Source organism: Mesocricetus auratus, unplaced genomic scaffold (genome assembly GCF_017639785.1).
Source record: "Mesocricetus auratus isolate SY011 unplaced genomic scaffold, BCM_Maur_2.0 Super-Scaffold_100676, whole genome shotgun sequence".
NCBI classification, from domain to species: Eukaryota; Metazoa; Chordata; class Mammalia; order Rodentia; family Cricetidae; genus Mesocricetus; species Mesocricetus auratus.
Window position 1 is genome coordinate 16,333,879 of NW_024429266.1, and position 25,364 is coordinate 16,359,242.

Here is a 25,364-nt window from a genome sequence, read left to right on the forward strand (position 1 = left end):
CTCTTGGAGACAAGATTTCTCGGTATAGCCCTACTCTCCTGTAGACCAGGCTGGCCTTGAACTCAGAGATCTACTGCCTCTGCCTGCTAAGTGCTGTGCCATCACACCTGGCTGAAGTTTGTTGTTTCTCGGCTTAAGATATAAAATATATATTTCAAAACAATAGATACTGATACTCATTCTGAAAGATTTTCTGAAAGATTTTGAAAACACAAGGGCTCCTAATAATTGTTACATTTATTATGTTGCTGCCATACACTATACTGATCATTCTTTAAATTGGTGTTTTTATCTTTCACTGTTTGGTTTATATTACTGCCCTTTTTTAATTGGATTTATTTTGTGTGCATAAATTTTTTGCCTCTCTGTATATGTGTGCATTATCATGGTCACAAAGTGCCCAAAGAGATCAGAGGAGGATGTCTGTTCCCTTTAAACTAGAGTTACAGATAGTTGTGAGCCACCATATGAGTTCTGGGCTTGGAATCCAGCTCTTCTAGTTACTGATAGCCACTGAGCAAGCTTTCATGTCCTGTTTTCCTTCTTGTTTTAAACTTACTTCTTAAAGTAAAATGTATAACGCACAGTATGTGATCTTTCATGAGCATGGCCTAATTTTAGGTTGTTGCAGGGACTCAAATGTGAAATGCAGTAGACCTAAAAGAATATAAGCAAACATACTAGCTGATGCTTTTCATTTGATTATGTAGATATGGAAGTACTTCATATTCATTTAACAAAATTTTCAGGACCTTTGCTTTATGTACATTGAATGTCTCTGAATATACGTTAACTGTTTCATATAAGTAATTGAAGATGTATTCATTTTTATATAAAATTCATTTCTATTGAACAGTGCTTTAACCATTAATGTACATGGGCTGGGCATGGCACTCCAGAGGCACACAGACAGATCTCTATGATTTTGAGGCCAACTTAGTCTACATAGCAAGGCCATATAGTGACGGTGTCGCATAATAATACCAATAATAATTAATAATTCATTTTGCTGGTTTCACTTCTAGGTATTAGAAGATAATGACTATGGCCGAGCAGTAGACTGGTGGGGCCTGGGTGTTGTCATGTATGAAATGATGTGTGGGAGGTTGCCTTTCTACAACCAGGATCATGAGAAACTCTTTGAACTAATACTAATGGAAGACATTAAATTTCCCCGAACACTCTCTTCAGATGCAAAATCATTGCTTTCAGGGCTCTTGATAAAGGATCCCAATAAACGGTAAGCCTTGATAACAATCCATATGTTGCTGATGAATTTTGTTAGAGTTCATGAATTGAAAGTTAATTGAAATATAACTGACTCCAGGAAGCATTGCATTTGGTGTAGATATTTTCCCACTGAAATACTGACTTATTTTAAGTGTATACTCTAGAACAGTTTCAAGTACATCAACTCTTTTTTATTTTAGAAACAATCTTATTTTACATATCAATCCCTCCATTCCCTTGCCCTCCCATCTTCCCATGCTTTCTACCCATCCTCCCAAGGATAGTGAGGCCTTCCAGGGGGAATCATCACTTGGGGGAGGGCCAAGGCTGTCTTTTGTGTATCTGGGCTGCAATAGTATCCCTCCATAGGGAATGGACTCCCAAAGTCCATTTGTGTATAAGGGATAAACACTGGCTTCACTTTTAGAAGTCCCATATACTGCCCAGGCCTCTCAGCTGGCACATTCAACATTGGTCCAATGCTGGTTCCCAGCTTTACAGCTAAGGAATCCATGCTCTCACTAGATCAGGTCAACTGTTTCTGTAGGTTTCTCCAGCACGGTCTTGACTCTTTGCTCATCCCTCCTCCCTCTCTTCAACTGGATTCCAGGAGTATGTCTGGCTCAGTGTTTAGCTGTGGGTGCCTAATTCTACTTTGATAACTAGGATCTAGGATGGCAGTTAAGGTAGTCATCATTCTCTTTATAGGGGAAGGCCATCAAAGGCAACTTCTCCACTGCTGCCTAGATTCTTAGTTGGGGTCATCCTTGTGGATCTCTGAACATTTCCCTAGTGCCAGATTTCTCTTTAAACCTATCCTGGCTCCCTCTATTAAGGTGTCTCTTTTGTTGCTCTCCTCTATTCCTCTCCTGTCTCAGTCGTCCTGATCCCTCTTCCTCTTTTTCCTACCTCCATCCCTTCTCCCAGTTTGCTCAGGGGTTCTTGTCCCTTTCCCCTTCTTCGGGGGACCACAAACACATCAAGTCTTTCCTAACTTGAAAGTATTATACAAACTTTCCAAATAGTGGATTTTGAGAAGTTCTTTATGTATATTAAGAGTAAACATTGTCTTAGTTACTTACCCTAAAGCTTAGTCTTGTAGGCATGGCGGGGGTGGGGTGTGGTACCTTTTCTGCTTTCAGTCTCTGGGGCTATATATGTCTCTTGGCTCACATCATTGGGAGAAAGGTCTGTTTCTACTTTCTTCTCCCCCCACTAAATCCAAGTTAACATTTCTATTTTTTGTTAATTTTTTTCAGGTATGGCTAAAAATTTGATGTAATAATTAGACACGGTCATTTAGTTTTTACAGATATGCTTTGCTTATGGCCTAAATTCTCCTACAGCCTTTATTGCTCAGTTTCTGTATTTTGCCATTTATGTATTAATTCACAATATACTCACTAGTAATACGTGAAATGATTTGTTTATAAAATGCCAAATGCTCCATAATTTGAGAGAATGCCTGCGTCTTCTCTCACTTCCTATTGTGTGTGTGTGTGTGAGTGTGTGAGTGTGTGTGTGCACGTGCGTGTGTGTGTGTGTGTGTGCGTGTGTGTGTGAGGGGGAGGAGAGGAGAGGAGAGAAGAGAATCTTGTTAGGGACGCTGTAGTGTAGATTGTTATGTCACACAGTTTATCCTTTAGTATGTTCATCTTTACTTGCAAGTGCTATTGCCATAAGTCAGTGTGTCTTGCTCAAGGCCTCTGGCTTCTGCTATACCACTGATAATGGACTGTCACTGGAGATCCTCTTGGATACCCTGTTATTGTCCTGTGTCACAGAGATCCTACTGTTTTGGATCTATAGGTTCTTCCCTTCACATTCTCCAACAGTTCATAGATTTGGTGGATGTTGTGATGTGCCAACTCATAGCCCTGGTCCTGGGCCTGGGTGGTAATTGGATTGGTCTGCTTGTTACCTTTTCCCCATTATTACCACCTGACGGGATCTCCATTACTGCCTGGGCCCGGTTACACAGTGCAGCTTATAGATAGAAGTGGGTCCAGTTCTCCTGCTGTCAGGTTCAGAAATCAGGCTCACCCACACTCACACCACCAGAGCCAATAGAATTGGCCCTGGGATAGCTGGTCCTGTCCATCACCACTGGTATGCACCTCACTAGGCAGCAGGCTAGAACTAACTGACCGTGTGAGTCAGGGACACAGGAGATTCCACCCTGAAAGACACCCTGCCTCCCTACAACTCGCCCTCCATCTGTCATTTGGTGCCATGGGTGAGGGAAAGATATGCTCCCCCATCACTCTGTTTTATGAAGACTATTCAAGGATCATATTGAGTGATCTTAGTGACTGAGGTATTTCCTTAGACTTATAAAATAGTTTTCTTCCTGTTCCCCCCCCCCCCCAGGTTCTTTCCTATGATTTATTTAGTTTGCTTTCTAGGAGCCTTCCAGAGTAGATTGTGTAGACACTATAAGAATTTCATGTACAGAAGGTAAATGATTTGTTGTGATCTCACTGAAAGTTCATGTGGAACAGGACTAGAAAACCAAATTTCTGATGTGTGCATAGTGTTTCTTATGTATCTTGTAAGCGGTGCACCAATTCCTCAGTATAGGTTTACATTTGAAGAGTGTTGCATTTAAAGTGATTATTTCACAGTTATGTAATGAGCAGAGCTTACTGAAAGGTTGTTTTTAAGCAGAGCTATGCATACTAATTCATCTTTTTAGTGGGGGGGAGAATCTAATATTTGGCTTGGTTTCAAGGGCAGTGAATTTTTTGTGTTTAATTTTTTTGTTTAATTTTTTTGTGTTTTTCTTATAATTTTTCATTTTAGAAACAGTCTTGTTTTGTATAACAATCCTCCCATTTCCTAGCCCTCCCATCCTCCCATGCTTGCCACTGACCCTCCCCAACCCATCCCCAATCCACTCCCCAAGGATAGTGAGACCCTCCATGGGGGGTGGCATCAAAGTCCTTCACATCATTTGGGGGAGGGCCTAGACCCTCTTTCTTGTATCTGGGCTGTAATAGTAACCCTCCATAGGGAATGGGCTCCCAAAGTCCATTTGTGCACTAAGGATAAACACTGGTTCCACTATTAAAGGTTCCATAGACTGTCCAGGCTTCCCAGCTGGCACCTACATTCAGAGGGCTTAGTTCAGTCTAATGCTGGTTCCCCAGCTTTACAGCTAGGGGCTCTGTGCTTTCACTAGGTCAGGTCAGCTGTTTCTGTGGGTTTCTCTAGCACAGTCTTGACTCTGCTCATCCCTCCTCCCTCTCTTCAACTGGATTCCGGGAGTATGGCTCAGTGTTTAGCTGTGGGTGCCTGTTTCTAAGGGCAGTGAACTTTTATCCCATTTTTTTCCTCACTCTTTCAGATAACTTTAGTCACTCTTTGTTCTGTGGTTGTCTCTTTAAGTGGCTGTCGAAACAAAGTGTTGTTTGTGTTATTTGTGCCTCATTAATTTATCTACTATTGATTCATTCCCATCTTACAGATAGCATATAATAGGTACTTAGGAACTTTTGAATTTATGTCAGGTAAATTTCAGGAGTGTTAGGGCCCTGATACATATTTTCTTCTCTCAGGCTTATAAAGCTTTATTTTATGGGTCAAGCCTCTGTACTGCTGCATCAAAGTACCAACTATGCAAAGATAGATAGCATGAACACATCTTTCTAGACATCTGTAGAGTAACAAAGAGAACAAACCTACACTTGCATATTTTTAGGCCAAACTATGTGCAAATGCTCTGGAAATCGTTAGCCCAGCCTAAGAGACTTTGAGAACCTGAGCTGGTCTCAGGCAGCATTTGCATGTGAAATACAGCTAGAATTGCATGTGAACATGGCATTTGAAAAGTCCAGTGACTAGATTGCAGAGTGTGAGTTGGGTACCATTGAAAGATGAAACAGGTGATTAGATTGTAAGGATCTCATGTTTCTTGGAAATAATCGTTATTTGGGGAAGGATGAGAAACCAGAAGAATGCTTTAAAGAAAGAGGTGGTATAATGAGATCGTTGAGATACTCCCTGGTAGTATGAAGCCATCTGATTGGAATACTGCAGCGCAGGAGACCAGAGCACTTTACACAGCCTATGTGGCAGATGCATCCATTAGTTAGGATGCTGAGACAAGAGGGTTAGGATTTGAGGCCTGCCTGAGCAACATAGGGAGATTGCATCTTAAAAACAAACAATGGACAGAGATTTCTAGATAAGAAAATAGGTTAACCTTGAAGCAAAGGTTAAAAAACAATGCAGTTTTGAATAAATAGAAATTATAAGAAAGTTGGTGTGGAGAATTCTAGAAGTGCCCCATTAGGGTGATTAATTTAGGGAGTACAAACAAAGGCAGAGGCTTGTAGTGGTGAATGCTGAGAGTAACTTTAGATACACCAAGTCTAAGGTTTCTTTGGCAAACCTAGATGGAAATGTCAAGTGAGTATCTGGAAGAAATGCAGTCAGTGCTTGAAAGAGTCACAGTGGCCAACTGTAGATTTGGGTGCCCACTGACATCGGGGAGTAAATAACTGGAGGCAGGAGAGGAGCACAGAGAGGAGGACCTGAGTCAGAAACCTGGGAAAGAACAGTTTAGCTCTAGGGAGCAAATAGAGCCAGCAACAGCCTCCAGAAGGCTTTGAACATAACCAGATATTGAGATTTCTTTTTTCATTCAACTACTTTAAGTGATGCCTGAATTTTTCTGACATCCTTAACTGGATTTCTGTGAGTTCTCCCAAAGGATTAATCATTATTAGACTTTTTTTTCAACATAATATTTTTACTGATTATTGATTATTTGGGAATTTCACATTGTGCACCCCAATCACACTCACTTCCAGTCCTCCCAAGTCTGGTTGCCCACCCTTGTGACCTCCCTCCCGAAGGAGAAGATGCACCCATCACTTAGGATGCTGAGGCATGAAGATTTGAGGTATGAGTCCAGCCTGAGCAGCATAGGGGGAGGAAGAAGAGGAAGAAAGAAGAAGAGAACACCACATATCCAATTTGTGTTACCCACATATTCAGTGGAGCATGGTCAAACTCCCGTTAGCCAGCCCCTTAGAGAAAACTGAGTCCAGAACCTTTTTGTTTGTTACTCTGTGACCCTTCTGCATGTCTTCATCCCCTCATGCTGGGTGTAATACTAAAGGAAGATAGGAATTCTGTGAGGTTCCTCATAGTAAAGAACACAGGGGAGCTCAAGCTTTATTTGTATCTGATGTTGAAGTTTAATGGTCTTAGGTATAAGTAAGTTCAAAGCATATTTTGACATCATTTTGAGGACTTTGCATTGTATATTAGGAAGTCATTGACATTGAAATTTTTGACAGCTTTGCACTTTGAAGAAACTTATAGTGGGTTTCAGCTTCTAAAATGAAATCTACAACTCTAATCTCATGGATTGCATAGCATTCACGGGCATTTTTTATGTATTTTGACAAACATGCTAGCTATGTCCTAAACCAATTATTATAAAAGAACTAAGGCTTTATACAAAAATGAATAATTAAATATAGATTGATTTTTTTAAATTTGTAGAACAGCTGTTTCTCTACTTCATGTACCTTCTCAAGTACACATAAAATGTAAAGAATATTGTGAACTATAAACAAACTGTGAACTTTAGGAAAATAGAGTTCTGATTTTTATGCAAGCTGGTTTGAGTTATACTTTGAAATATTCTTTTCAGAAATAAATATTTTGGTAGTTTTGCTCTTCTTGTTCCTTAAGCCAAGATTAGAATAACTTTGTTAACCCAGTATTAATCTCTACCTCCCAGGGAGAGACACCCTACCAAAGGAGACAGCCTATCTGGAAAAACAGTGAGTGTAGGTAGGGATCAGATGCTAAATTTTAAATAAATACAAAGTCACCAGACTGAAGATTCCAGATAAGAACTCTACTATCATATTATACAATCTAATGTCCATCTCTGGAGTGGAGTTTATTTACAGAATTCTCTGTAGATCCTTGAGCAAGCCCTCTTGCAAATATTTCACAGCAAAGCTATTCATGTAGCCACTAGTTGTGTCAGGTTGAACCTGACAGGTTAGGCTCTTCTCAGACATGGAGCTCTTACACCTGATAGCCACAATTCAGGACAGTTGGTCTGTTCTTACTTTCCCTAGCTGTTTGGTTTTTCCTTCTAGATAGTGGTGTGTTACATTGGTATTTACAGATCACCACAAGTATCTGTTAAATTTCCAGGGATATTGTAAGCTGTAGCTTTTATTCAACAGTCATTCATGGTTTTTAAAAATCAAATTATACAAATTAAATCAAGAATAGTGAAAGCAAAAGAATAACATATAATTTATCACTCTAATGATTTTGTTCCATTTTGCTCTAATCTTGTTTCTGAGACTGTGTCTGTGTGGAAACTATAGTGATTTGATTTTCTACTATGGATGTTTTAAATTGGCCATGGGGTAGTATTTCTACTACCAAAATTGACCAGTCCTCTAAGTCAGTGTTTGGTTTGTTGCTTTCATTCTTTAGACTTAAGAAGGTGATGGAGGAAAGGTTAGTAGCACAGATTGGATTAAAGAGCTTTTGGTTTGTGTGACTTTGTAAATGCCAGGAGAGGTAGATTAAGTGTTCTTCCTTGTAGAGAATTTCACATTAATCGGCAGTTACTGACAGAACCAGGTCACATTTGCTATTCCTCATGTCACTGTCTTTCTTCTCTGGCTTTAACAGAGCAGTACAAGCAAAACAAGCAGTACCCATGTCAGAAGTAATTAGAAATCATACTCATATGTAGTTGAATTTGGAATTGGGCAAATATTAAAGGTTTTCTGTGAGACTTTCATGGCAGGTTAATCATGCAAATATTCTATACTTTCTTTTGTATTTGCTATGCTTCACATCCTTTATAATAGTAGAAATCATAGTGAACTCATGCACACATATGAAAGTTTCTTATGTTAGATCCAAACTCCAGTATGTTCCTTTACCTTCTTTTTCTCTTTCTCTCCCTGTTTTTCTGTTTTCCTTCTTACCCTTCCTTTCCATTTTTATTTTCTCATGTATATTTTCTTTTTAATGAATAGGTATTAAATTAAACCATGGAAGCTAGGAAATTCTTTATTTTTTGCTATCAAGTCACATATTGTTGAAATAAAACTAACTTTAAAACATGGGGGTGTATTTTTAACTTTTATTCTTATATTCTGAATTTCATAGTAAATTGAACTGTAAGGATATTTCATAGATAACACTATTGTTTCTGTGCAATTTTTTTGAGATATAAAAACAATTTTGAGTTTTTATTTGGAACACTACTCTCCGGAGAGTTCTTTGTTATTGTTCTTTTTGATACATGGTCTCAGTCTCTCTGTGTACCCCTGGATGTTCTGGAACTCACTGTGTAGACCAGGCTGGCCTTGAACTTACTCTGTAGACTAGGTTGGCCTCAAGCTCAGATGTCTGCTTCAGCCTCTCTCGTATTGGGATTAACTATATTAGGATCACAGATATTCCTCTCTCAGAATTGCCTGTCTCTTAAGGCCTCGCTCGCTCCACAACCTTTGTCTTTTTTCTTGGTTTAAGGGTGGTTCTTCTGATTTGGGATCTTTGGAAAATTTAGGTATTAAAGTTATTTATTTTTTATTTTTAAGGTTATGCATTTAACAATTATTAATAACACTGTAAATTTTATATACACACAAGTTTCATTGTGTGGCTTATGTAAATGTTTTGCATCCATTTAATTTTATTTCTGTCCTTGCAGCCTTGGTGGAGGACCAGATGATGCAAAAGAAATCATGAGGCATAGTTTCTTTTCTGGAGTAAACTGGCAAGATGTGTACGACAAAAAGGTAAAGTATTTTTGTAGTACTGTACACAGCAGAAGTTTATGGGAATAGATTTTAATGATGCAATGATACTATCTTTTTTACTTTGGTGTTTAAATGATGACCAAACTTCTTAGCACAAATTTTTATTCATAATTTTGTGCCTCTCGAAACTCTTCTAAAGATGTTCAAAGAGTTTATTTTGTGTTTTCTTCAGCCTTATTTCTTCCAGTTGCAAAAAAAGGCATCTGACATTTTTTATTTTTTCCTTTAGATAAGCCAAAAATGAAGTAATTTTAAAAATTGCTTTTATGTCTTTAATTCAAAACATTTCACATTCAAATATATAAATCCTCATTTTAAAACCATTTGCAGAAAGTTTCTGTATTTAACAGTGTAATGTTTTATGGTCTTATTTGTATGCTCTCTGTTACTTGTAACATAACTTTATTTCCCACAGAAGTGATTGCTACCAATTATGTATCTTTATTTTTATTCTAATGTGCAGATTTCCTATTGGTTTTGGTTCATCGTTTGAGACTGTGTCACACTTGGCTCAGGCTGTCGTGGAGCTTGCTGTGCGTTGTGGGCCTGCCTTCAGCCACAGTGGTTCTCTAGGCTGGCCCTCATAGTACTGTGTTTCAGATATCTTAGTACTCCACTTTGCTTTTAGGTACTGTTAATATAGATACTGAGTTTGAGTTTCAAATGCTCCCATAATTTTTTGTGTATGTGTGTGTGGTGGTGGTGGGGTTCTGCGTTCTCTTACACTGAACCTGGAGCTCACTGATGAGGTTGGCCTGGTTGGCCAGTGAGCTCCAGGGATGTGCTTGTCTCTGTCCTTCAGCTGTGGGTATCACTGTGTGCTAGTATGCCTAGCTTTTTACATGGGTGCTGGAAATCTGAACTCAGGGTCTCATGTTTGTGTGCCAGTTACTTTACCTAATGAGGTATCTCTCCAGCTCGTTATAGAAATTTTTATTGTGAAATTTTGATGTAGTTCAGTAATTTACTTAATATTTTATCTAATTTTTGTCTAATCTAGCCATTTCTGGATTTCTTTATTTTTATCTGAAATATTTGTTTTGTGCCAAATACTTTTCTCTTTGAGCCCCATAAAAGAATGACAATACAAATAACATGAGAAATGGCTGGTATTTCATTTTTATTTTATGTTGTTAGCAGTGGGAAATTTGGTGATTTTCTTCCTTTTCCTGTGTCTAAGCATTTAAAATAATTGTCCATTTTAACACTTTGCTCAAATCTTCACTTCAGTCAAACTCATGTATTTTGAGTTCCTAACATGTGAAAGCACATGTATGAGCATTCTGAAAGCTGTGAATGCTTATTGACTTGATATAGACAATTTCATCCACTTTATATCATTGATTACAATCCTTCTGAGATACATGTGTAGCTAACAGCCTCTGTGAGCTATTTTCTACACTACAAAAGAGCTGGAAATAATGCATTATCAGTATAAGCACCTGCACTCATTTGCCAGGCCAAGGTCACCGGATATGGCCACTAGGAATGAAATCAGGCCAGGTTGGAAGAGCCACAGCACAACAGAGGCTCTGATAATTTTATTGAGAGCAATCAGACTTTTTGTACCTTTGTCAGAAACAGAATATAATGACAATTGCCAGGATCAATACAGTTGTAGTTGCCAGAATTCAGTGGTATATGCAAGTCATACAGAGTACAGAAGATTAATGTGTAGTACCAGTTGTCCTGTCAGCTTCCATGTTTCCTTTACCATAATACAGAGAAACACAAAGCAGCCTGAACACTTCACCACCTTAGTGCATGCATCAGTGTCTGAGGAACTGGAAGTCACAATGTGCATCAGGACCCATGGGCTCTAACCTGAAAAACTTAGGATGCATGCCTTTCAAGGCAGCTAGGCCAAGCCAACTCCATGATTTCCTGCCATCAGGGACTTTCTTTGGAATATAAAACAATGAACTGCAACTTATTATCATACCTTGAATATACCCTGTCCATGAAGTATTTTTCCCAAGAACAAGTGGTTCAGTGGCAGGACTTTTGTTTAGCATGTATAGGATCCCACATTCCATCTCTAGTACCACACATGCAAAACAAGTAAAGATAAAACTAGAAAGAGGGAAAGTACTATTTATTTTGTTTGGCTTTTTGTTTTTCAAGATGGTTTCTCTGTGGCTTCGGAGGATGGCCTGGAACTAGCTCTTATAGACAGGTTGGTCTCGACTCACAAAGATCCGCCTGCCTCTGCCTCCCGAGTGCTGGGATTAAAGGCATGTGCCACCACCTTCTGGTGGAAAGTACAATATTTATAAGTAGCAATGATCAGGATAAATTGTGACTCTCCTAATCTACAGAGGGGCTTCTCAGCCCTGGAAGGAATCTTCTGTGTGAAGCATGGCTTTCCTTAGCAGTGTTGAGATGGTCACATTAAATGGCTGTAGGCAATCCTGGAGAAAGCTTTAGAACCCAACCATGTTTCTATAAAGACACACCTTACGTGTCTACTGGGATACATATAATCAGAGTAAAGATGATCCTACAATGAAGATAACCAGATATCCATCTTGTGAGAATAGAAATTGGACAAGAACAGAAGCTGCCAAAATATAACTTTATGAAATTAATGTAAAGAAATAAGTACAGAGCACATTACAAGAAATGCAAGCAAAAAAGTGTCAAGTTTCTATGAACAAGTAGATGTACCATGGATTCATACCTTCTTTAGGTGTTGTGCTTGTCATGTAGGCAGCTGATGTTTTCAGACAGCCTCACATAGCCAGGAACAACCTTACCACAGCACATGTCAATGTTGTGTCTCTGGGTTCATATAGCAGAAATAAGTAAGAAACCAACTTTTTGATCTCCTGGTAACAGCAACAGTTTTAATGAATTTAGTAAGAAGTTGGTTGTTTTGTAAATATGAATCATGAAATAAACTAAAATTGAAAATTTCTATGTCTTTAAAATGTGTAAGTTGGCTGAGTGAGATGGCTTAGTAGGTAAACGGTTTCCAAGCCTGTTGGCCTCAGTTCAGTACCCATGGCACACATGGTGGCAAGTTTTCTGACCTCCACTTGTGAGCTGTTTCTCATGCAGACCCTCTACACACATTCAAATAAATAAATATAATAAAATTAAAATATGTAATTTATGCATAATTAGGTATTTCATCTTTAAGGTTGGGCACTTTGTTACTTACTAGTAAACTTTGTGTGCTTATTATTTCATATATTTTTCCATAATTAATGCCTAGTTTTCTAACTAAAAAATTTTTTGAGATAGAATCTCACTGTATATCTCCATGTAGCCTCGAACTGATATTGGTAATCAAGCTGGCCTTGAATTCACAAAGAACTCCCTTTTTCTACCCCTTTCTAAATGTTTGTGACAGAGTGTAGATGGCATATTTAGCATCTTAAAGCCAGCTCTAAACCATTCTCTTCAAAAAACAGAAGGTGAACTGAAGCATGATGAAGGCCTTCAGGAGAACACAGGGAAGAGTCAAGTGCATCTTGCTTCCTGTGCAGGAACGGACCGGCCGCTTGAGCCATTGAAGATCCTGATCATTTTAGAACCCTTAAGTGGAGAAATTTTTCTGGCAGGGTGTTTGCTGGTATTACTTGGTCTACATACTCTTTTTCTGCTCTTTGACTGGGTCTTCCTGTGTAATCTGTCTTGTGCTCAAACTCAGCTTCCTCCCTCCTCAGGCACTTGGGTTAAGTATGCACTACTAACTAGTCCAGCCTCAGATTTTATTTTATTTACTTATTTTAATTTTTAATAACTATTTTATGTGTATGAGTGTTTTGTTTGCATGTGTAAGTACTTTGTGTGTGGGTATGTCCATGGGTTTGTAGTTTCCATGGAGGTCATAATGTTACTGACAGTTGTGAGCTACCATGTATGTTTCAGAGCCTGGGGAACAAACTCCAATCCTCTACAAGAAGAGCAACTACTCTTGATCATGGAGCCCTCTCTCCAACCCCCAGCCTCAGATTTTGAAAGAATCAAATTAATTTGGATTTTATTGACTTTTCTCAATTATGCATTTTTTTGGTTTAGGATTTGCGTGCGTGTATGTGTGTATGTGTGTGTGTGTGTTGGGGAGCTGGGGCTTGAACCCAAGGGCTTACATGTGCTAGGGAAATGCACTGCCACTGTGCTGCATCTCCAACCCATTTGATTACTTCATCATGCTGACGTGTTTGTGTTTATTTTGCTAGTTGCCATAGGTTAGAACTGTAATTGTTGTTTTTGAAACCTTTTTTGTTACTAACATATGTACTTAATTAAGCACAAAGTTTTTCTCTAGGCCAACAGTTCTCAACCTGTGGGTTATAACCCCTTTGGGGGTTGAAATGCCCTTTCATGGGTTATCTAAGACCATCAGAAAACACAGATGTTTATGTTATAATTCATAACAGTAGCAATTATGAAATAGCAACAGAAATAACCTTATGGTTTATGGTCACCACAACCTGCAGAGCTGTGTGAAAGGTTCACAGCGTAGGAAAGCTGAGAGCCACCACTCTGGAGAGTTCTACGTCTGTTTGTTGGTTTTAAAGTAAATTTTCATTTAGAAACTATTCTAAATATTTTATTATGTAACATGTAGAAAGAAGAAAAAGAACAGCTAAACATTAGGGGATGAGGAAGAACCAAATGGCTATTCTAACTATAGAAGTTCATTTGAGTCTGGTTAATTTTGTTGTCTGAATTTTTCATGTGACATTTTTATAACAAAGTTTAAAAATTAAAAAAAATTAAATTATCAGGGGTAGAGTAGAGAGAAGAAAACAGATCCGCCTGCCTTTACTCTATGACATGTTTTTACCAAGATGCTTCCATGGGTCTGGGACACATGTTCTGTTAAGATGGCAGATGGTGCAGCTCATGTCGTCAGCAGTCGTCTGTGTACTGGTACTATCAGTTACTGACAAGCAGTTGTTGAGATCTTCAGCCACAATTGTAAACATCTTTTTAATTTTGCGTTTCTTTTTTGGTTTTGTGTATTTGTTAATTTTTTTTTCAGTGATCCTACACAAGCCCAGATCTTTCCATGTGCAAGGCCAGTGTCCTGCAGCCGAGCTGCATTCCCAGCCCACTTTCTATGCTTTGAGTTTGCACTGTCACCTGTGTATATGTTTAAATTTAGGATTGTTATATCTTGATGAATTAATCCATGGGATTCATTATTGTTTTTCTCTTACTAAATATAAGGGTGTGTACATATAAGATGTCTTTTCTCATCAGTTTACTTTTATCTATTTAAATTATAAATAAGTAGATTCTGGTTTAGCATATAGTTTATTCTTGCTTTTTTTCTTATTCACTGGATTACTTATGAGTTAATGAAATATAATGTATAGCTATCTTCATTTAATTCATTTATTGAGGTAGTTGTCTGGCTGATTTTTAGTTTGTCTTTTTTGCCTTCCTCTTTACCTAACTCTTTTGTGAGTTGTTCCATATTTCTGATTTCATTTGATATCTGTCATAATCTTACTAGCTGTCTCTCTTGTTTTATTGTTGAGGGTTGTTTCTAGACTCTTCAGTGTGTTTCACCTCCAGTCTGCTTTCAGCTGTAACTACACCATATTCTGCAGCAGGCTTTTCCTCCATTCACCATTTCTGTGCTGCCGTTTTCTAAGATTATTTTTTCTTTCATATGAAAACATCACTGTATATGATAATTATAAATCTTGCTTTATTGATAAATGTTTTGATATTTATAAAGTTCGGAATTAAATCCAGGCTGCATGCTTGCTAAATAAGCTCTCCACCATAGGGCTGCACCGCTAAACTCTCAACAGTACTGCTTAAAAGTGGTTTAAAATGCTGTAAACTCACCATTTACTGTAGATCCATGCATCTGCCTGGTATGTTTTCTGTGAGTTTTTCTTGTTGCATCCTAAAGCTGACTTTAGCTCTACACTGGCTTTGATAACATTCATATAAAGGAAATATAATATTGAAAATAATTGAAATGTGACATTTGATAAAGGGAAGAAGAACAATTTAAGGAAAGATAAAGCAATAATAAGTGGCATGCCTGACTGGAGAGACAAGGAGACTGGATGCAAACAGTGGGGAGGTGCCTGTTAGCATAGAACACCTTGTTTACAGTGTTGCTCCTTTGCTTGGTATAAGGAATGGCATGCAGTCTAGGGACCTTTTCAAGATTTCTTGGTATATCAATAGGAGAAGAGGCTAGGAAAAAATTCCATTAAAAGTCTGCCTCGATGATTATTTTAGTTGAGGTTCTATTGCTATGAAGAGACACCATGACCATGGCAACTTTTATAAAGGAAAATATTTAATTGGGGCTGGCTTACAGTTCAGAGGTTTAGTTCATTATCATCATGGCAGGAAGCATGGTGGCAGGCAGGCAGACATGGTGCTAGAGAAGGAGCTGGGAGTTCTACATCAGGATCCTCAAGTAGTGAGAAGAGAATACCATACTGGGCGTGGCTTGAGCATCTGAGACCTCAAATCCTGCCTCCAGTGACACACTTCCTCCAACAAGCCACACCTTCTAATATTGTCACTCCCTATGAGTGATCATTCAAAGACATGAGTCTGTGGGGGCCATTCATATTCAAATCATGACAGTAATGTATGTTAACTTGCAGGGGCCCCCGAGAATAGAATGAAGGCATAAAGGAAGGAAAAAGGAGTGTGGATTCTATAGATAACTTAAAGAAATAGGGAGTGGTTTCAGTCTAAAAGTATAAGGAGAAAGGCAAGAGAAAGGGTGTTTAATTCAAGGAAAAAACTGTCTAATGAACCAACATTTGAGTGAGAACAGGAAAGAATGTGACTCTAGGGAGTCAGAGTACAGATGGACTTCCTCTAAAGGAAGAAAAGGAAGATAAAGTGGGTAGGAAATGAAGGTTTGAAATGAAGAACAAGAATGAAGATGAGTGCTACTAAATATTGGGAAACATGCATGGTCAAGAATGGAGGTTGTTTTTAGGATAGATTATTATAACATCTTTCAATCTTTCTGGTGAAATGTTGTATAAATAATGTAATGGGACTTTCTGATTCAAGCAGGATATTCTAGTATCTAGCTATAATTTGTAATTGAAGAGTTGAGTGACTGAAAGTAGTTATCCAGATGATATTGACTATGGTTGTTCTCATGTAACAGGAACACCAACAGAGAAATGAGAGCTAAAAACAGCTTTCTAAGTATTGTCAAGTTGGTGTGTTTCTTACCATACTCAAATGGTGGCTCGTTTTTTAACTTGGTTCAGAGAAAGATGCATTCCAAATATGTACTAGACATTCTCATGGCTAAACATTATAATTACTGCCTTCTTTTGGTCATGAGGCATTTTATGTAGGTTATAAAAGAACGCAGACAGTTGTAAAACTAACATTGGTTATCCCATAAAATATAAATAGCATAAGCTTTAAGAAATGCCTGTGGACAAAATATACATATATTGTTTCTTATAAGAATCTCATCTAAAATAAAATCTGGGAGAAAATCATAATTAATAGACATGTTTAATGGTCAGGTGTCAGAGCAGTCCAAACTAGATACAATGTTGTAACTTGGAGTAGATGTCAGTACAGAGATATCAAATGTGACAAATGATATGTTTCAGGTGTAAATATCAGTAGTATAATCTTTAGTAAAAACACTTTTTATATCAGATTGCAGCATCTTTGTGTGAAGAGCCACTTAAGATACTATGAAAACTGGTAGAAGTGTATTTACTCAACACAAATAGACCCGTCCTATTAGCTTTAATGATTATTAAAAAATTCAGCTTTTGTTTTTATTTTCTCAGTTGTTTATTTCATAGTTCATTGATTTTTGTTCTAACTTTTGGTTTTCATCTTTCTTTGGATTTAACTTGCATGCAATACTTGGTGTACCTAAAATACCCACTTTGGTGGTTCTAGTCTATGGCATATGAATATTTATGGTAAATAAACATGGTATAGACCTTGAGCCCCTTGATATGTTTTACATAGGATTGAGGTCAGACATGTGACCTTCAATTATATGGCTATAGAGCAATGAAATACACTTATTTCAAATTTCTAGGTTTATGTCAAGAATTCATTGATATTTATTATAGAGCTTTGTGTCTAACATAGTTAAATAAATATGCCATAGATGGATTCATTTTATGTATACATTTTCCATATGCTTGCCTTTTCCAGTGCATGTACACATACATACACAAACCATGAAATGAATTTGTTTTTTAAAGAGAAATAGGGATAAAATAAACCAGAATCCCTACATAAGATTAGCTACTAAATCATATTGCTTTTAAGAGATAAAAATACAGTAATTGATTACTAAATCTAAGAGTGCTACACATTTTTTGTTGCAAATGTCTATGTTCCATTATTTTGATTCATATATATTAGCACATAATGATTGAGATTGCCATGGGTTGTAAGGCAGCTATGACACTATAATCATGGTCTGTCACAGAAGGAACCAGGTAATACTCCATTTCTTAAGCACTGCTGCCTTAAAATAGAAAACAGACAAACAAAATCTAAACGTACAGGTACATAGTAGTTACAAGTGATTTGATGATAAAGAAAGTCTGAGAAGACTGACTTTCAAAGATCTTAGTACTGCGCTTAAGTTGTATTCCAGCCGAGTGGGAATATGGACTGTGATTTACTCGTGAATTTAGGAAAATTGTCTTTCAAATGTATTCCTTTACTTAGTCTATAAAGACACATAAATATTTAATTTGAGAAAGATAGTGAATGTCAGTGTAAGATTTGATAGAAGAGCAATGTGGAAAGGATTTAATGAGTTGTAATTTCCCTAACATTTCCTAAATATATTTGAATTTGTACAAGTAAACCCAGCTCTGAATATGCCTTTTCAATCAACTGAAGTTAATGTCTTGAACATGATAACAAAATAATCAAGATAATGAGCTCAAATGGAGGCCAGGCGTATTTGACTCGCAGTTTTGGTGGCGTGTCTCATTTCTATTGGACTTGTAGTAGGACAGATAGCACATCATGGGGGGGAGTGCATGGTGCAACAAGCTGCACACTGTGGCAGCAATAAAGGGAATGCAAGGAGGAAACCGCAGCTCCATCGCCACCCTCAAGTGCACACCCTTCTAAGACAAAGCTAGGCTTCGTCTCTTAAAAGTTCATCACCTTCCTGAAGTCAGGGACTTTATCCATGGACGTCTGTGTACATTCTAGATCCATAAAGACACAATAACTTTCAAAGAAAGATTTGTGTCAAGTATAATGCATTTGTTGATAAAATAAATCAAGTTCATCCTTTAATAATATGGTTGTTATTTAGTGAGTTAGCACGTATAACTATTTATAGTTAGGTAATTGACTAGTACTTACCATTTCTAAAGGGGGGGTCACACTGTGCCAACCTACACAGGATTGTTTTGAAAGAGGTGTCTATAGAAAAACAGATGGTATGACACTATTTGCTCATAGCCAAAATTAAAAAAAAAAAAAAGGATCATGTAGAAGTAGTGTACTAGGGTTACCATAACAAAAATGCTACAGACTAGGAGGTTGGTGTTTTTGTTAGTTTAAGGAAGAAACAAAGGAGAGAGAAAAAGAAAGTGGTATTGTTGCAAGTCTAAGATCAAGGCTTAGTTTCTTTGGCTTACATTTGGTTATCTTTCCCTGGGTTTTTATATGGTCTTTCCTTAGTTCTTGTATTTCCTTATGTGTTCAAATTCCCTCTTTTTATAGACACTTAGTAGCAAGTTAAAGCCACTTTAATGCTGTTACCTCCTTGAAAGCTGCATTTAAGTACAGTCTTATTTCTTTGAGACAGGGTCTCTTTGTGGAACCCAGAATGGCCGGGAGCCTGCTCTGTAGCCGCAGGCTGGCCTCAGACTCACAGTTTCCCTACCTCTGTCTCCTATGCTGGATTATAGGCATGCGCCACTGAATCTGGTTCAGATTTTTCTTTTTGTGTTTGCTTTCGTTTGCTTGACGTCAGACCCCATTTTCCAATTTAAAAAAAAAAAACAGAATCTGTCTAGAGAATAAACATTTTAATATAGATTTGGTAACAGTGAGAATGAGGACAACACACTTCTCTCAACCCAATTGTGTGTCTCTTTTTTAAGATGTTAGCAGAACATGCTAATTTCTTCACCCTGCCTCCCATTTTCCTGGTCCTGTAAGAATTACACTCTGTTCTGATGAGATCACCAGCTCTGGGACTGAGCATCATCTTGTTTTCAAAGGCAACCCCATGTGTCTCTCTTGCCCTTTTGGGTCAGCTCTGACAAGTAAGAACCCTGTCACTGTGCTGGGCACTAACAGCCAGTACAGGATAACATGGATCAGGCTTCCTTCAGACCCTGCTCCTGCTTTGGGACCCACTTAAACTCAGTCTAGCTCTGTCACTGCTAGCATAGTTACTTCAGACTGCCTTCAGGACACATAGCTTGTGAGGAGGGAGTGAAAGCTGTGGATGCAGTTTCTCACAAACTTCAGAGACTGCTAAGAATTCTGATTCTGAGGCAAAGGTAGGCATCAATGCCTATTCCAAAAAAGAATTTTTTACAAATTATAAAGGTGGAGTGTGATCTGTGCTTTACACAACGGCTATGTTGACTTTTGCTTTTCTTTGTTGATAAGTTGGTTTTTTTGGTTTTGAAAGAGGGTCTCACTGTATACCCCAACTGGGCTTGGATTTGTGATCCTCCTGCCTCAGCCTTCTGAGTGCTGATATTATAGGAGTGCACCACCACTTCCAGCTAAGGTATATTTTTTAATATTAATCGATTGAGCTGAGTACCAGGAAAGAAGGAAAGGATAGTTCTTGCTGTCCTGGGAAGAACTACCATCTTGCCTTGTGGTCAATATCCTTAAGATGGCCCATCTATATCTGCTCTACACCAGCAAATAATGTACAAACTGCACAGTGTTCTCCTCAGTGTGGTTTATGACTTCCCCACTGTTCTGTTTCACATAATCAATTTTAATGAATAACCAAGATCTTATTACTCTGTCTTTAGACCTTTGACAGAGAAAGCCAAGCACCTTGTCTACCTCGCACTGTGACCTCGGCCTTCATTTCATTGTTTGCTCTCTAGCTATATACTAAACGTAAGTTTTCCTGAGTTGAAATATATTGACAGTACTCTTTTTTCTTGTAGCTTGTACCTCCTTTTAAGCCTCAAGTAACATCTGAGACAGATACCAGATATTTTGATGAAGAATTTACAGCTCAAACTATTACAATAACACCACCTGAAAAATGTAAGTAAATATATTAGGCAGTTGATAACTTTCTAAAATAATTGGAAATAGCCCTCTTCAAAATCATTTGCTACTTTAAAGATTAAATCCAACTGTGACTTTTATTCCATTTCGGTTAAGAATTAGGAGCTCCCTGTGAGGGAATAGCCGAGCAGCAGGAAGAGGGATAGTCCTGGGTAGGACAGTTAGAGGCCAAATTACAGATTTCTTCCTCACTCCCTGCTGTCTTAGCAGTGTTTTACTGCCTGTTGGGAGCATTCCCTAGCCCAGACCTTGTTTCCTTACAGCATATTATCAGCATTATGCTAGTTTTGCCTCCTCCTTACTTAGGTTTTTTTTTTTTTACTTTTAAAACTAGGTTTTCCTTAAACAGTAATATCTTTAAACACAGTTTTGTTTGTTATTTTTGTGCACATACTTTAAATGACAAATGCATTAGGCTGTGTGTTCATACACCATTTCATGCCATTCTGTATACATTAATATATGCCTTGTACTCCAAGAAATGCTGTAAGTTGGTTTTGATGAAGAATGAGGATAGAGTAGAGTTTTGAGGTGATATTTGCAAAGCTAAAAGAATCTCAGGCATACATGTGTAGCGCCCTTTAGCATTTCTGTCTTTCTTTTCCTTTGTTTGCGCATTTGTCTCTGCTTTGGTTGGTGCTGCTCATATACACTGAATGTCTGTGAGACAGAAAAGAGAAAATGAAATTCTAGTCCCATAGTGGTCATGGTTGACTAATTTTATTGTTGAAACACAAACTAGGACTCATCTGGGGTCCGTGGCCCTGCACTCGGGAGAATTTGTGCCCTGAGGGGAAATGTCTGCGTGTACATATGTGCACTTCTGGTTCTTTTGTGCCTTTAGATTCTCCAAGAAAGGCTTAACTCTTTTAAGTGAAGACATTGAAGTCCAGTGTCACACACAGCTAGGAGCCGGGCTCACCAGCTCAGCCTGGACATCAGTCGAATGCTTAAGATGCCCACATGCTAAAGTGAGCCACATATGCTATTGGTAGACTTTCAGGATCACTAAGAAGTTAGAGACTATTCAAAAGCCTGTGGAGTTGCAGGCAATTCGCTAAGGGTTACCTGAGTAGAAATTATGAGCACAGGCCTTGGTCTTTGGCTCCAAGATGAATTATAGCAATATAATTGTTCAAAATGCTGGGAAGCATCAGTGAGTGGCTGAACAGACAAAGAGAAATACCTGCCCTGGGTTCTCACTGGACTCTGCTGTTTGGATCTAAGGCTGGTTGATTGCGGACCATCATTCCCCAGGGTAAAGCTCTCTGCTGACTTCCCTTTTCAGTGTACATCCACATTCTCACCCAGAGAATCACCTTTGATATCCTAACAAGGACTCTTAACAAGCTCCACTCTGCTGTAATGCTTCTGTGTTGATGATGCCTTTATTTGCTATTTTTCTTGTTAATTTGTTATCTGTTTTGTCAGTGTAACATAATATTACTGAAAGGTTCTCATGACTTAATAACTGTTTGTCACAGGTCCCAGGATAGATGCCTAGCCCAGGATAGATATTTGATGAGTATTTATTAAACAAGGGAATATAAAATGTGACTGGGGCCTGGAACAGTTAGGGTCCCTGCTCTTAGCACAGTTCAGTTTTCTGTGGCTATCTGGGCTTCCTTTCCTCCCAGTTGGCATCCATAGTCTACACTGGGATAGGAAGAGCTTGGTGTCTTTTTGGAAAGTAGGTTGGGGGGAAATCTCAAAAGCCTAGCCTGGTCTTTTACTCAGGATCTTTACACCTTGGCCTCCTGAATCCAGAAATAACATGCCTGGGCCTTACCACCAAGCTGCACTCACGATGTGGCTCTGGCCTCAGTCTCAGCCTTTTCAAGATGCTTCTTAAACAGAATTTTTGGCATTTGAGAATTCTTTTTAAGCTAGCTGATTATGTGATTTTGGGAAAAAACAGAAATGGGTAGGGCTTGGAAATGAATCATGAGTAGATAGTTCACTTCAGAAAGTTAAAAGTAAAAGCCCTATTTACAATATAGACAATGTGAAAACATAAGACTCCAAGCTGGGCAGCCTGCTCATGTCTTGTCTCTGCTACTTACTAGTTCTGAGATATCTCAACTGTCTGCTTGACAAGGAAGCCTAGGGACTCTGGGATAATCTTTAGAACCCATGTTTCTCTGGTGTATGCCTAACAAATAAAGTCTCTTGATGACTCCAACCTTGAGTGACCTGGTTAACTGGCCCTTGTGATCTACATGAAAAAGTGAGGGATGGGTCCAATATAGTAAATCCCTAACTAAGTGGAATGAGCATGAAGAAATGTAAGACTAAAAAGACAGCAAAAACAATTTAAAATTCTACAGAGTCTCAACTAAGTGAAATTAGAAGCTATTAAAAGATACTCTTGTGGTTAGTTAGCTACTGTTTCATGATTAACTTACCTCAGGAGTCATGAACCAGGACTCTTTAACTAACTCCTGCTGTCTTCATATTTGGAACTCTTAACTTGTGGCAGCTGTCCTGATGAGAATTTGTATGTTTATTTCTCAGTTCCTAAACCCTCGGAAATAACACTGAACTGTTGACAAGAAGAGGCTTTATATGCTCTGCTTCTGGAATCTAACTTTAACTATCTCCTCACCTCCATTAATTCACAAGAGGAGGCCATGCTGCTTATATAAGCCTCAGTGTCTTTGAAGGGTGGTGGGTTCCTTTCTAGAGTGATAAGGCTGTACAGAAAATTAGCATAATTTTCAAGGTGGGTGTTATTAACTTGTGGGGATCTGACTTCTGTGGACATCAGAAGTAGAGACAGAACAGCAACAAGAGCCCAGGCAGTGTGGACCATGCCTGACAGGCTGTACCATAGACTAGGGTTAGGAGAGTATACAGCTTGGCCTCCTCTCACATTATCAAGATCTCTAGGATGGAAAGGCAACTGGGAAGATGGCCAACTCTGTCCTAACTTCCTGTTAGAAGGGAGGGGCTCCAGTGGCTATTAACTGACGTTCTTGGTTGTAAGGACCAAGGCAAGAGCTTTAATTTTGGCAGTCCATAAGTCCTAGGATTTTGTTATGGGAAGAGAAAAGAGGCAATAAACCATTATTACACAGAGTAGTTTTTCTTTTTCTTTTATTTATTTTTTTTTCTGGTATCCTTGTTACAGCTCTCACACCAAGTTTTGGTTCAGAATCCATAGAAATGCCATTTGTTAGCAGTTGTCTTCTACTTGGCACCTTGGTTTTGTAAATCAAAAATTTTAAGTTATTTTTGAGAATAAATCAGTAGTTAAGAAAGAAAGCAAAATGTTCCATTTCCTACAAACAGCTGCAGCAATGTGCCAGATTGTCCTAACTGGTGTTAATTAATTGAACAGATTTTAGAATGTGTTGTCTTTCATTACATCCATCAATGGTCCTATGCTTTCCTCTCACAGAAAAGGAAATTTTCTTTGAGAGAGATCTGGTCACTTTTACTACTGTCTAATTACATTTGTTAAATGTTCTGAGAAACACAGGTGTCTGAGGCTGCTTGGATACAGAGATTCAGATGCCAAACTGTAGAGTTGATGATTTCAGTGTCGTGTACGCTCATTGTTGTTGTCATTGTACCTGCAAGGTCCTCCAGGTCCCTGCACTGCAGCCTCCTGCTGGGGCATCACAGGTGCCCATGGTGCTGCTGCTGTCCTATCTCAATTGGACAAGGTCAAAGAGCCAGCTTCATTGTGACCAGCCCTGATGGATCAGACAAGAGCTGGAGCGGGTAGCTTTAAAGGATACAAGTGTTGGGGCTTCACAGTCAGACTGTAGACTCAGATCTGTTCTTATTCATAATTTGTGGTATGTATTATGAAGTGACAGTGGAGGCTGTCTTAATTCTCTGGGGTCACCCGGCAGTATTCTCTCCCTCTCCAAGAAAGACTACCACCTGCCATATAAATTCCTTCTGGGCTTAGGACAAGGTCTGGTTATAGCCAGGAGCCAGAGTAGAAGAGCACAAAGCCTCCTCACACATAGTGTCTGGATATTGCTGTGCAGAAACACTCAGAAAAATAAATCTTTTGGTGGGGGAAAACTGGTGGAGAAATCTCAGATGTGATTGGCACATGTCAGAATTGGAACATTATGACTTCAGCTGACTTTTCTGTAGAGATTTTATGCTGTGTGACTCAACAGTGGATACATTCAACCCCTCCCGGCTTTCAGACAGCTAAAGAATTTGATCTAGAAGATGCATGGGATTGACTTAGTTCTGAACCCAGATTTCCCTCTACCTCAACAGTACCTAGAATTGCTAGCCAGATGCTGGCAAGGTAGTGGTCTGTTTGCAGGGGGAGTTTGTGTAGTGTCCGACACAAACTATACATGCTGCGTTTCTACCTACTGCAGTAATAGTTTATGGTACATTTAAGCTGAAAAGTTTAGGTTAATGGTGATTCGGTTTCACTTCTGATGTCCCTGTGCATTAAGAAGAGAATATAAGGGGGAGAAAACGCAAAACAAAGAAACAGAACCTTTGATTTTTCAGATGAAAACAGAGCCTTTTATGGGTTACAGTATAGCCTCTGTTCTTGCTGTTATTGCATGAAATCAATACTCCCTAGGGAGGTTGGGAAACAGGAAGAATGGAAATATCTCTCTTTAGTGGATTTGAGGATATGGGAATATCTTGCTTGAAAATAATGGTTGTAAGACTGGTGAGAGATGATGTCCCACTAATTAAGAGTACTTGCTGCTCTTACAGGGGACCTGAGTTTAGTTCCTAGTCCCACATTGGGGGCTGACAACCTCTAGCTCCAGTGCTTTAATTTGTTTATATTGTCAGGATGAAAACCAGAACCAAAAACAACTTTTTGACTTACATGTCTTGATCACAGTCATCATCAAAGAAAGTCAGGACAGGAGGGTATGGCAAGAATCTGGAGGGCAGGAGCTGATGCTGAGGCCATGGAGAGCAGCTTCCTGGGTAGCTCCTCATGACTTAGTCATCTTGCCTTTTTATATTGCCCAGTACTACCAGCCTGCTGGACCTTCCTATGGCAGAATTTTCCCAACGAAGGTTTCCTTCTCCCAGATGACTTCAGCTTATATCAAACTGACAAGAAACTAAACAGCATAC

The 25,364-nt window shown here is 38.6% G+C and overlaps 1 protein-coding gene across 1 annotated transcript in view; it reads left to right on the plus strand.

Annotated features, from left to right (window-relative positions):
- Akt3 (AKT serine/threonine kinase 3) overlaps positions 1-25,364 on the plus strand; it is a 208,823-nt gene that overhangs the window by 177,192 nt on the left and 6,267 nt on the right. Inside the window, exons 11-13 of the mRNA XM_005078162.4 lie at positions 1,026-1,240; positions 8,939-9,026; positions 20,156-20,258. Coding sequence (XP_005078219.1) covers positions 1,026-1,240; positions 8,939-9,026; positions 20,156-20,258 — 406 coding nt within the window. The remainder of the gene's footprint in view (positions 1-1,025; positions 1,241-8,938; positions 9,027-20,155; positions 20,259-25,364) is intronic.